Source organism: Poecilia reticulata, chromosome 16 (genome assembly GCF_904066995.2).
Source record: "Poecilia reticulata chromosome 16, P_reticulata-male-v2, whole genome shotgun sequence".
Classification (NCBI taxonomy): Eukaryota; Metazoa; Chordata; class Actinopteri; order Cyprinodontiformes; family Poeciliidae; genus Poecilia; species Poecilia reticulata.
Genome location: NC_088845.1, coordinates 32,177,502 through 32,191,051, shown reverse-complemented (window position 1 = coordinate 32,191,051; position 13,550 = coordinate 32,177,502). Strand labels below are relative to the sequence as shown.

Below are 13,550 nucleotides of genomic sequence, written 5' to 3'. Positions count from 1 at the left end.
GCTACTGTTGGGAATGGAAATCCCGATCAATGAATCATAATTTGTATTGACACACGGAGCATAAAATCAGCCAACAAAATCATTCAGACTTTACTTATTTTATTCCCTTTCAGCGCTGAAAGCAGACGCTTTAACCATCACATCCGAGAAGAGTTTCTAACAAAGTCTGTGCAGCATCTGAGGAGAAGGAGGAGGGCAGCTGATTATATGGACTGAAGACACTCCCTGAAATCACACCATGTCTCTGTGGCCTGGGAAAACGTTTCTTTTTCGTGAGAAATGGATCTTGGTGTCTAACAGAATCAAACGTAACTCTTTACTATGGTAGATAGATATGGTTGGTAGAGCTGTTGCCTTGCAGCAAGAAGGTTCTGGGTTCGATTCCCGGCCCCGGTCTTTCTGCATGGAGTTTGCATGTTCTCCCTGTGCATGCGTGGGTTTTCTCTGGGTACTCCGGTTTCCTCCCAGATCCAAAAACATGATTGTCAGGTTAATTGGCCTTTCCAAATTGCCCCTATGTGTGAGTGTGTGTGTGTGCATGGTTGTGTGTCTCTGTGTTGCCCTGTGACAGACTGGCGACCTGTCCAGGGTGACCCCGCCTCTCGCCCGGCACGCTAGCTGGAGATGGGCACCAGCAACCCTCCCGACCCCACTGAGGGACAAGGGTGAAAGAAAATGGATAGATGAATTTTTTTCACGTATTTTTTAAAACTGTCATGATGAGAGATAATCTGTAAAAAAAATCTATTTCCTCTGCCTTCTCCCAGTGCTAGAAACAACCAGTTAGTGGCAGGAGACATTTAGTGCCGTCAATCAAAATCTCATGTGGTGCTGCTCATTCTTCCTCCCTCTTGATTTGTGCCATGCTGCAACTAGCATAGCACAGAGCTGTGCAGATTCAAACTGTGAATGCTCAGTTTAGTTAGCATAGCTACTAATGATGACAAATAAACGGTTTCTTGTAATGATAAGTTGTTTCTCCACCATTATCACATTTAGCAGTGAGTAAATGAGGCTAATTCACAGTGCTAAGAGCGTCCTACTAGTTCTGATTGGTTGTTTTGGTCAGAACGGTGCATTACTTTAACCAGTAATAGTAATTCAGGAAGGAGATGGAGGAGATTGATTATTTTCACAGATTATCTGTCTCATAACAAACTGCTTCGACATGGTGACAGCTTTAACAAATATGGAGAAAACATTTTTTATTAAAGTTACATACTGCAGCTTGAATAAAATGCAACTACATGGCATTTTTGAGAAGTCTGGATTGCTCTATATGTAGTTGCACATTGCTTTTGACTGTTGCTCATGGGGAGAGACATTTCAGTATCTAAAACTAATAGAAAAAATTTAAGCAACCTACTTGCATCCTGGATGTGGACTGTTGGATGTTAAATTCATGAGCAGTAAATATTGTGCTAATTATCAGTATTGAACCAAAGAAAGCATGGCGGATGCAAGCTTTGTGATGCTTTTTATGGGTCAAATAGACTAAAAAAATTGTAACAGCAGCTGTGCAGGGGGGCCCAAACTATTTTTTGTCAGGGGGCCCACAATTCCTGGCGGCGCCCCTGGATGCAATAGAAAAATAGAACTTAACATTTGGCACAGAAACTTATGTTCACCATTACAGAGATCAGATCTTTCCTGTAGTTAAAAACCAAGTTATTCTTTTATTTCAATAACATAAGTTTTATGGTGAAACATAAAAATTATGTTATTGGCATATTGCGTAAACTCTAGAGATGCTCCGATCAGACTTTTTGCTGTCGATTTTGATACCGAACTTCCATGAGGTCGATCACTGCCCATCGCCTGGAACAGCTATTAATTTTTCGCTGTAGGTATAAATGATACTATTTTATCTGGCAAAATGGAAAAATTATCTTGCAATAAATTCACCTAATTTAGACATAAGAGACATATCTTAATACATATCTAAATTCTTTTTTCTTTTTTAATTTTTAAGTTACGTGCTGCAGCTTTAAGCAGACGTTTGGTGAGAGAGTTCACTGTCTGGTGGAGGTTGAGCGGCGCTCCGTCTGTGAAATATTACAACCAGTAGCGCATAGCAGTGTCCAAGAGTGAGAGCAGATTCCAGCGTCTTACACTGCCAGTTCGAAGACCTTATTTGTTCAGCTTTCTAATCCTGATGCTAATCCTGGTGAGTGTTAGTAGTTGTGCACTGCTTTACTTGCTACCTGGCCGCTCCGGATGTCCTTTTTTTCCTGCATTGAGCCTCGATATAGCCAAACTTTGTCAAGAGCTTGTTTTTTTAAATGTCGTATTGGACTCGTTGTGTCGATGTGCTTCAGCCCCGAGGTAATTTTCCGCTGCAACACGCAAACTTCCCCCATTCACTCAGAGCATATAAAGAGTAGACCCCGCATTGGCTGCTCTGGTGAAGGAATTATCTTGAAGTGATCGTCCCTCCTACTTGGCTATACCAAAACAGCAGCAGAAACCTCAGCACTGCAGGATATTTTTGTTCAGATGGATATTGACATGAGATATCGGGGGATATTGTTTCACAAGATTAACATATTACCGTTTATATTTTGTGTATATGATATTACTATACTGTGTTCATGGCCACTGGCAAAATGCCAGCTAATATTAGCTATAGTGCTTGGTGTAATACCGGGGTTCAGCCCCGCTATGAAGGCTGATCGAGATTTTGTAAATCTTAAGTTTTATTGATTTAGATTATGAGACACAAGATGGCAAAAACTGGGATTTATGTGTATCGTATTTTCCGCACTATAAGGCGCACCTAAAAACCTTCAATTTCCTCAAAAGCCGACAGTGCGCCTAATAATCTGGTGCGCCTTATATATGGACCAATATTGGTCTAGCAACTACGGTAAGCAGCCGCTGACTTCATTTTTGCCCGTAGAAGAAGAAGCGCATGGTGCATGCTGGGATAGTTGTCATAACCTTGGTTTGTTAATAAAGTTTGACTGACATATCTACCTACCGACCTGATAATCAGGTCGTCTGCAGGTCATTTAGCACCACGTTCTCCACGAACATGCTGTCCGCGAACAGAGAAGGGTCACCATCGTCCGGCCACACTCTGGCCCAGTCGCGGAAGGCTCTCCTTGCCGACCAGAGTCGGACTGTTTTGTTGACATTCTTTAGGTCAACAAAGTGGCTTTAGACATTCATCCGGGGTGCTTCGAATAGGGTTACCAAGGGACCAGCCCCTATACATTTAAAGCATGGGGGCATCGGGGGAAGAGAGACAGAGACTGCGGCGGCAGCGTGTCGGTTGGTCTGTGTTATCCAGAAAGCAGTTGGGCACAATATCGCAACACCAACACTGTGAGTGAAACAATGACTGGGGCAGACTACTATATAAAGTACTCGGGAACCACTTCTTTATTATTACACATCCACATTTGTAGAGTACATATAGGTTCTATACGGGACGGGTGGAAACCCTAACTGTACAGTCTATTCTATGTGCCTTATAATGCGGTGCGCCTTATATATGAAAAAAGTTTTAAAATAGGCCATTCATTGAAGGTGCGCCTTATAATCCGGTGCGCCTTATAGTGCGGAAAATACGGTAATTCCTTCACTCTGTCAAAAGTAACATAGCTCACATATTTGTTTTGAAGGTTTCATAAAGACGTGATGTGAGGAAGAAGTGGGAAATGTCTTTAAGGAGAGACAGAGTTACTGAAGCACGGATGAATCTCAGCTGCTGAATCTCTCTTAAGCTACAACTCCTTGGCTGGAAAACATGAATTTTTACATAGACATTAAGTATATATGCATATAAATATGTAGTTTAATACATATTATTCAGTATTAATCATTATTTAATCATCTTTGTTTCTCTATGATTACATAATTTTGTGTTTGTTTATTTTTTAAATATGCTTTATTGATATTACTAAATAATATATTTAAAATATATGACTGGTTGTTTGCTTTGTAAAATGCTCATCATAGATCAGTATCAAAATATTCTATTCCGAATCTATTCCATTTTCCCCACTAAGAATATGCTTAACCATGTCCATCCATCCATTTTCTGCCTCTTATCTGGGGTCGGGTTATCTGGGGGTAGCAGCTTCAGAAGGGAGGCCCAGACTTCCCTCTTCCCAGCCACTTCTTCCAGCTCCTAAGGGGGAACCCCAAGGCGTTCCCAGACCAGCCGAGAGACATAATCCCTCTAGCGTGTCCTGGGTCTTCCCCGAGGCCTCCTCCCACTGGGACGTGCCCGGAACACCTCACCAGGGAGGCGTCCAGGAGGCATCCTTACCAGATGCCCGAGCCACCTCAACTGGCTCCTCTCGACGTGGAGGAGCAGCGGCTCTACTCTGAGTCCCTCCCGGATGACCGAGCTTCTCACCCTATCTCTAAGGGAGAGCCCAGCCACCCTGCGGAGGAAACCCATTGCGGCCGCTTGTACCCGTGATCTCGTTCTTTCGGTCATGACCCAAAGCTCATGACCATAGATGAGGGTGGGAACGTAGATTGACCGGTAAATCGAGAGCTTCGCTTTTTGGCTCAGCTCTCTCTTCACCACGATGGACCGGTACAGCGCCCGCTTCACAGCAGACGCTGCCCCAATCCGCCTGTCGATCTCCCGCTCCCTTCTTCCCTCATTCGTGAACAAGATCCCCAGATACTTAAACTCCTCCACTTGAGGCAGGACGACCCCCCTGACCCGGAGAAGGCACTCTACCCTTTTCCGGCTCAAGACCATGGCCTCGGATTTGGAGGCACTGAGCCTCATCCCGGCCGCTTCACACTCGGGTGCGAACCGTTCCAGTGAGAGCTGCAGATCACGTTCCGATGAAGCAAACAGGACCACATCATCCGCAAAAAGCAGAGATGCCACCAAAACGGATCCCCTCAACACCTCGGCTGCGCCTAGAAATTCTGTCCATAAAAGTAATGAACAGAATCGGTGACAAAGGGCAGCCTTGGCGGAGTCCAACTCTCACCGGAAACGAGCCCGACTTGCTGCCGGCAATGCGGACCAGACTCTGACACCGGTCATACAGGGACCTGACAGCCTGTATCAAAGGACCCGGTACCCCATACTGGTGCCAAGTGCACATATGGACGCCCTTATGCCTGAACATGGTGTTCGTGATGGACAATCCGTGACGAGTACAGATGTCCAACAACAGAACACCACTCGAGTTCAGATCGGGGGGGTCGTTTCGTTCCTCCCAACCACACCCCTCCAGGTCTCACTGTCATTGCCCACGTGAGCGCTGAAGTCCCCCAGTAGAACAAGGGAGTCCCCAGGAGGGGCACTGTCCTGTACCCCCTCTAAGGACTCCAAGAAGGGTGGGTAATCTGAACTGCTGTTCGGCCCGTAAGCACAAACAGTCAGAACCCGTCCCCCCACCCATAGGTGGGGGGACGAACTGCACCACTGTGCAGCGCTGGACTCAAATAAACCCAGATAAACTTTTTGTAGAAATTCATTGCTGGCCCAAATATAATGACACATTTCTCTCATGGGAGACAACTCAATGATCTTATGTTAACGGAAGTCTAAGTTACAACAGTCAACTTAAATACTTTATGTCCTATTACATGTCATTATATTCAGCATAATCCCAACATACCAGACATATGTACAAAATGTTCAAAAGAAAGAGGGGCATAATTTCATTGCATCTGGGAATGCAGAGAAAAAAAAAGTTTTTTGAAGTGATAAAACATAAAGCATTTTGTCTCAAAGCACATTGTACCACATCTAGGTTCTCATACTGTGTCTGCATCCCACTTGACATCATACTTTGTTTACTAAATATAAACAGTTGCTGATTGATATGTACCCACAACAACACTGCACTTTTCTGGAAGAAAACAGAACCAAGTATCAAGCAATGGATCAGACAAATGCTGATGACTTCACCCCTGGAACACTTTATATATCTCCAAAAAGAGAAAGGCGACTTATTCAAAAACATTTCAGGATGCGTGTAAAAAATGTGGACATGTCTCAAGAAGAAGAACCCAACTAAGGACAAGTTGGAGAGTAGTAGAAGAAGAAAGTGAGGAAAAGTGATCAGTTTGTCTGCTAGCAGCCTAAGGCTTTAGCAGCATAACTCCAGAAACCAGCTCAAGATAACCGGAGCCATGAAATAAGGAATGAGAGGCAGAGACAGTTGTTTCTCTGAATGTGTCGTTAGAAATGTCTGTAATTTCAATACACTAAACGGTGCAAAACGAAAGAGCAATTGTTACATCAGTAATGTAATTTACCAAATTTAAACTACAATTTAAAATTTCCAATAAATTTGCTTGATGTGATTAATTATATTGAAAGTGATCTGCTTCTGTGCTTGTCTTTCAGGTCTCATTCGGTTGCAAGAGCTAATAAAGGCACCATCCCGGTACAACATCCGCTTAAAAATCCGCCAGCTGCCTGCAGAGACAAAGGATGCCAAGCCTCTTTTAAAGGAGATGAAAAGGGGAAAGGAATTTCATATCATATTCGACTGTGGTCATGAGATGGCTGCTGGGATCCTAAAGCAGGTATGGACACATCCATCAGCTTCGCTTTACGCTGTGTGCTGCTACTTCCATGTAAAGTGAATCATTTGAGCCCGAGAAAGCAGCCGGAGGTAGTCTGAAGCTGTGGATTGTACTTTGAGTAGGCAGGGTTTTTGGAACTGGATTGGTCACCTAATATTAATATGCCAATTTCCAATTGTTACATGTCACCACCAAATGTGCTCAAAATGTTTTGATCTTTTCGTTTTAAATTATGCATGCTTGTTAATTATTTTTCATGTCCCATTTTATTATGCAGATTTGAAAGTGTTAGTGTGTTTAGAAAAGCACCCATAGTTGTACTTCTGCACATTCTATTATAGAACAAACAAAACATCTCACTGCACAGAAAATGAGGATAAAATAGTACTTGATTGTTTAAGAACAAGAGTAACAATAGCAGTTTAAAAAACACACAAAACAAACTCTAAAATGCTTGAACATGTAACTTTCTTGTTAATCACTGTTTCGGAGAACTGCTGCACCTAAATAAAGAACAAATGTTTGGGTTTTAAGAAGATTCATTTGTTGGGCCTTTTTACGCTTCCATGTCTCTTATACTGTGTTTGCATTTTCCTTTATGTTGGAATTACTGTTATTTGTTGTTTTTGTGTGCAGCACTTAGGCCAACATCAGGCGGTCTTAAATATTATATATATATATGTATATATATAAATTTGATTTGAAATTTGATTGGACTACTGGTTTTGACAGAATGAACCATCTCACAAATTGAATTTCTGACATGATGTGTTTTGTGGTGGTGAGAATGAACGCAGATGAACCCAGATGAAGATGGTGATGATGAAGATTTAATTAAGAACAGCTCAGACAGTCCAGTTCAGGCGGCATGGCAGAAAACTTAGCAGGAGCTAAATACCGGTAGCAACTGAGAACTAAAGACTGAAAACGACAGCTGAGTTGGCACAGGACTTGTTAGTACAACTATGTGCAACAACTGACATGCAACAACGACAACTTACAAACGACAGGGATCTGACAACAGACATTAGGGAACAGACAGGACAACACAGAGACTCACAGGGAACAGGATCACAATAAACAGAACAAACCCAAAATAAACACAGAAAACTCAAATTCTAACAATTTCACATTATTATTTTGAACTTACTCTTTTCGGAATAAGCTACATGTATAACTAGACTGTAGGCTCTATTGTTTCTTTCTTACTTTATCACACCTACTAGTGATATTTTTTGTCATCTAGAAATACTTCTCTACCAAAACAATTATCGATCTGGTTAGTGATGTTGGCCTCTTATTTTGAAGAGTGGGGGATTTTGTAATGAAAAAACTTAACACACTTTTAATTTATATTTAAGGCATTTAGCTGCATACAGCTCAGGAATGAGAACACTTTTTTTTTTCTTTTTCAATTTTATTTTAAGTTTGCAAAGTTTAGAACATACAATTAAACAGACAAACAAGGCCCAGATGTACAGGTCAAAGCATAAAACATTGCGGTTGACATATGATATACCCACACAGCACACATACATATTCACATACAAGGGTACACATACACACCGGAAGTCGACAGAGGGGAGAGACCATGGAAGAGTTTGATCAGCTTAGTCTGTTCTTCGTAAAGTGTTCCAAGAAGGGATTCCAGTTACATGAGAAAGTGTCTTTAGAGCCTTTCCGAAGTCTCTCCATCTGTATCATGGACATCATGTTCGTCACCCACAGGTGGAAGGAAGGAGGAACAGAGGACCTCCAGTCTCTTAAGATTAGTCTCTTGGCAACAATCAGTCCCAACTCCAGTGGCTGCCGCATTACAGCGGGTATAGTCCCCGGCACCCGAGGGCATCCGAAGGTTATAAGTTCTGGTTCGGGTTGTAAGAGATTCTTATATGCCTTGGAGTACCAATCAAATATTTTTGACCAAAGACCAGTTAGTGAAGGGCAAGACCAAAAAGCATGAGACAGTGTGCCTTCAGACATGTTACACCTGTCACACATTGGGGAAACAAAGGGGTAAATCTTATGCAATCTGACCTTTAAATAGTGTAACCGATGTGTGATTTTAAACTGAATTAACTGATGCCTGCCATTTATTGAACAAGAGCTGATTTTAGAAAGGCACCTGTTCCACAGGGGTTCAGGGATTGTTATCCCAAGCTCCTTTCCCCAGGCCTCCCTCATTTTTGTGGTGTGTGCCACAGTTCGGTCACCAAATAGATGTATAATTCTTGTAATAAGATGTCTTGCATCAGGGGGGCTCCCTAGGATGTCAACAATGTCGTGCTCAATCGGAAGAGTGTTGAAGTTCTGAATCTTTGATTTAATGTAATGCCTGACCTGCAGATATCGGAAGAAGTGTGAATGGGACAGATTATATTTTTCTTTCAATAGGCTGAATGATGCAAACTTGTTGCCAATATACAAGTCCTTAATTGACACCAGCCCCCTTTCCTTCCAGTCATGATAAGCTTTATCCTGCCAAGGAGGCAAAAAACTGTGGTTAAAACATAACGGCGTCTGTACAGATGTGTTTGGTAATGCAAGGAAACTTCTGATCTGATTTAGGATTCTTACTTCATGTTTTAACACAAAGCTCAGGTTTCGGTAGGCTTCCGGTTTTCAAGGCAGGCAAACAACATAGCTGGTAGGGAGGAATTATTCACCAGTTTGGATTCCATCTTGACCCACAACGGAGTATCAATCGCTGGGTTACCTGGGAACCCCTGCTGCCAGAACGTTAGCGCTCTGATGTTGGCAGCCCAATAATAGTGTTTAAATACAGGTAGGCCCAGGCCACCCTCCCCTCTCGGCTTCTGTAAGTGTACTCTAGAAATCATAGCATTTTTCCCGTTCCATATGTAGGATTGAATGATCGAGTCCAATTCTTTAAAGAAGACTGCTGTAAGATAAATAGGAAGATTTTGACATAAATACAAAAACCTAGGTAGGGAGATCATTTTAATTTAATTAATGCGTTCAATCATTGACAGGGGCAAAGTTTTCCAGTACTCAATGTTTTGCTTTAATCCTGATATAAACTTTGCAAAATTTAGTTTAAATATAAGTTTTGGGTCTTTGGGTACAGTAAGACCTAAGTAGGTAAGATGGCTCTCAACCACTTTGAATGGGACTTTTTGTAGAAATCCTAATGGATACAAATTGGAAAGAGGCATCAATTCACTCTTTGACCAATTGATTGTGTATCCTGAAATTTTACTAAAAGATGTAATCAAGCTGAGGAGGAAGGGGACAGATTTTACTGTGTCATATAAATATAATATCACATCATCAGCGTATAAACTGATGACTGTTTCAACACCACCGACTCGAAGGCCTTCAATATGCGGGTGCTCTCTTATCGCCACAGCAAGTGTCTCCAGCGCAATAGCAAAAAGCGCTGGAGACAGCGGGCAGCCTTGCTGAACTGAGCGCTGGAGGTGGAATGGAGCTGACCGATCATTATTTGTCAGGACGGAGCAAATGGGTTCTTGATATATCAGTTTCACCCAGGAGATGAAAGTCTTGCCAAAACCAAATCTGCGCAATGATTCAAACATATACGGCCATTCGACCTGGTCAAAGGCTTTATGTGCAACAAGGGCCAGAATAGAGGCATTAGTGTTTCTATGGTCAAGGTGTACTGTATTGAGTAATCGTCTTACATTGAAAAAAGACAATCTGCCAGGGATAAACCCAGTCTGATCAGGATGGATAATGGATGCTAAGCATTTGTTCAGTCTAGTGGTCAAGATTTTTGTGATTATCTTGCGATCAACATTTTGCAGTGCAATCGGCCGAAAGCTAGCTGGATCAGTTTTATCCCTCTCCTTTTTAAGAAAAAGAGAAATGTTAGCCTCGTAAAGAGTTTTGGGCAGGTTCCATCCTTCTTATCTCCAAGCTCAAAATTCTTTTGTCGTAGTTTCCAAAGCAAATTACTAACCTGGCTACTCATAATTCCGTTATATTCATATCTGAGTTTAAGTATTTCCTTATAGTCATCAGATGATTCAGAGATTTGGTACTTTCTTTCCAAATTGGAGAGGGCACTGATGATTTCAGACAGACGTTTTCTCTTTCTTTTTTAAGGGCTGAAGTGTAGGAGATTATTTTGCCACGCAAAACTGTCTTTAATGCTTCCTATAAGATGGAATCTGATACTTTGCCATTATCATTTATTTCTATAAAGTCCTTTAATTTAGAGGTTATGTTTTTAATAAAGTTATCATCATTGAGAAGATTTCCGTTAAGTCGCCAGGAGTAAGCCTGCCTGGGAAGGGATAGATTTAAAGACATAGATAGGGGGCAGTGATCAGAAAGCAGAATGTTATGATATTTAGAATCAGCAATTTGAGAGATGAGATTGTTACTTATTAGAAAGTAATCAATCCTGCTGTAAGATTTATGCACATGAGAGTAAAATGAGTAATCTCTACTCGTAGAATGTTGAGCCCTCCAAATATCAACCATATTCCTTGATTTGAGAAGATTATTTAGAAGTTTGGTGGATGCCAGTTCTGATGCTGGTCGTTTAGATGATCTGTCAAAAAAGGGGTCAAGATAACAGTTCAAATCCCCTGCTATAATTATGTTTGAACAGCCATCGTCTGGAAGTAGGTCAAAAACTTTTCTAAAAAAATTAGGATCATCTGAGTTTGGACCATATACATTAAGGAGAGTTAATGATTTCGAGTTTATGGTGCCAGTTACCATCACATACATGCCCATTGGGTTACTGACGACAGACGATGTCTGAAATGGGATATTCTTTCTCACTAATATGGCCACACCACGAGCATGTGAGGTAAATGACGACTGGTATATTTGAGACACCCAGCTACACTTCAGTCTATGTTGTGCATCTTTTCTAATATGGATCTCTTGTAGAAAAATAACGTCTGCAGCTAAGGACTTAAGGTGTTTAAAAACTTTCCCCCTCTTTATTGCAGTGCCGAGACCTTTTACATTCCATGAGATCAGTTGCAGATTTCTCCCCTCCGTCCGCCCACCTGTAGGAGTATGCTGTCAGACCTAGCAGTTTTGATGCCGAGTGGTACAAACGAGTAAAGCATGTGCATCTGGGTAAAACAAAACATACAATTAACACACCCCGAACTCCCTCCCTCCCAGCGTCTGCGGAACACGACGCATATCTTCCCCCTTTAAACGAAGCAGGAGCTGCCGGACAGATAGTGAACCGAACTCAGTCAAGTCACGGCACCCTCCACCACAACAATCATTATACTGATAATTGAACTAAACAACTCTACCAGATAAACTTAAAATATGTCTTCTGAAAGAACAGACCCGGATCTTTAAAAATGCACTCGGAACGTCAACATCTGTATGTTATTAGACAATATAGTTCGTCAGATGAACCACTGCTTAACGGAATTAGCTCGCCTTAAGACTGTAAAGAAAAAAAACAAAAACTAAATAAATGTGCCACACATGCTCACTAGTCCTTTTCAGTCGTGCTTCCCTTCCTCCGCAGGTGAGCCGCCTCTGCCCGGGCCGGGTCGTTGAATACCTCAGGGGGGTAACCATCCTGCCATTGCACCAGCAGCCGGGCTGGGTCGCGCAGCTGGAACCTGATCCCATCCCCTCTCAAGGGTTGCATCACATTCCGAAAGGCGCGGCACTGGCTCATTACTTCGCTGGTGTACTCTGGGAAAATCAAAACTCTGCTCCCCTTGTATTCCATCGGCTGCGTCCATGCGAGGCGTAGAATTTGCTCTTTGCTCTGAAAGTGATGTATTCGGGCTATGATGGTGCGTGGTTCCTCACCCGCCACCGGCTTGGGCCACAAAGAGCGGTGTGCGCGGTCAGCCTTCAGTGGATGCGGGAAGTGTTGTTTACCCAGTAGTTCAGGGATGAGCTTAGAGACAAACTCGGTTGGCCTCCCTTCTTCTGAGTTTTCCTTGATGCCGACAATTTTGATGTTATGTCTTCGGGAACGAGCTTCCAAGTCCAGTAACTTAGTTTGCTGCTGAGTTACAAGCTTTGTGAGCTCCATACATTTCGCTTCAAGTTCTCCCAGACGCTCCTCGTCAGCCTTGGTTGCTAATTCTTGGCCGACCATGCGGTTCTGCAAGTTAGTCTGTGCAGCGAGGACAGACTGGAACTTAGCTTCAAGGGGTTCGAAGCGCTCATCCAGTTTCTCAAGAATTGACGCCGACATAGTTTTACATATTTCCTGGCACATCTCGAGCATCTGAGTCTTGTCGCCTGGAGCACAGTCTCTGGGTTCGCTCTCGGTCCCGCCAGTATGGCCACTACGCATTAGCCTCGTTAGCATTAGCACCGCCGCCAATGTACCAGTCCATAGTCTTGTTTTTCCCGGAGTTTGCGGCTTTCTTCAACGGCGACATGATGCCCGGAGGCTAGTCAAGGATGCAACGTCAAAAGTGCCAGCGTCCAGGTGCTTTTATCATAGTATTTAGTGATTTAGTTAAAGTTGTGGTGGAGAGCACAAACCAACACGTCTACATCTTACAGCTGCGCACTAGCACCCCTGAGAACACTTTTAAGATTAAAGTTTCTTCCCTAATGAAGCAAACTGTTTGAAAATATTTATATTTTAGAAACAAACATGTCTCAGCTTTTAATTTGTAGTCAATATCGATATACTATTTGCCAAGAAACGATTTGCATGTAATAAAAAAAACTTGGAATGGATATAAATTAACTAAACATTGTACATCGTATAGCAGTTGTCATGTGCCAATACTATTTGGATTTTGGTTTTCACTTGTGTTTGTATTTCAATTAGTGTTATTGTTGTTAGGATTTCTCTATATTAGTTTATTCCTTTGTTTTCAGTTTCTTTGTTCTTATTCGTGTATTTTTCTGTTAAATTTGGTTTAAATAGCTAAGGACTATTAGCTTTTGCTCAGTGAGAACTTGTGCATATCAGTTTCTCTTGTGCCCATTCAGCTTTTCCTTAGGCCCTGTTTACACGACAACGATTTCGGGGGAAAACGGAAGAGTTTTGTTGTGTTTGTAGTGTACATTTACACAAAACCACCAAATGT

General features: G+C 42.3%; 1 protein-coding gene across 7 annotated transcripts in view; it reads left to right on the top strand.

Annotated features, from left to right (window-relative positions):
- Positions 1–13,550, top strand: part of LOC103478802 (glutamate receptor, ionotropic, kainate 2) — a 549,772-nt gene that overhangs the window by 193,095 nt on the left and 343,127 nt on the right. For all 7 annotated transcript variants that reach the window (XM_017309432.2, XM_081616747.1, XM_008432853.3 and 4 more), the window contains one exon: positions 6,335–6,516. In XM_017309432.2, coding sequence (XP_017164921.1) covers positions 6,335–6,516 — 182 coding nt within the window. The remainder of the gene's footprint in view (positions 1–6,334; positions 6,517–13,550) is intronic.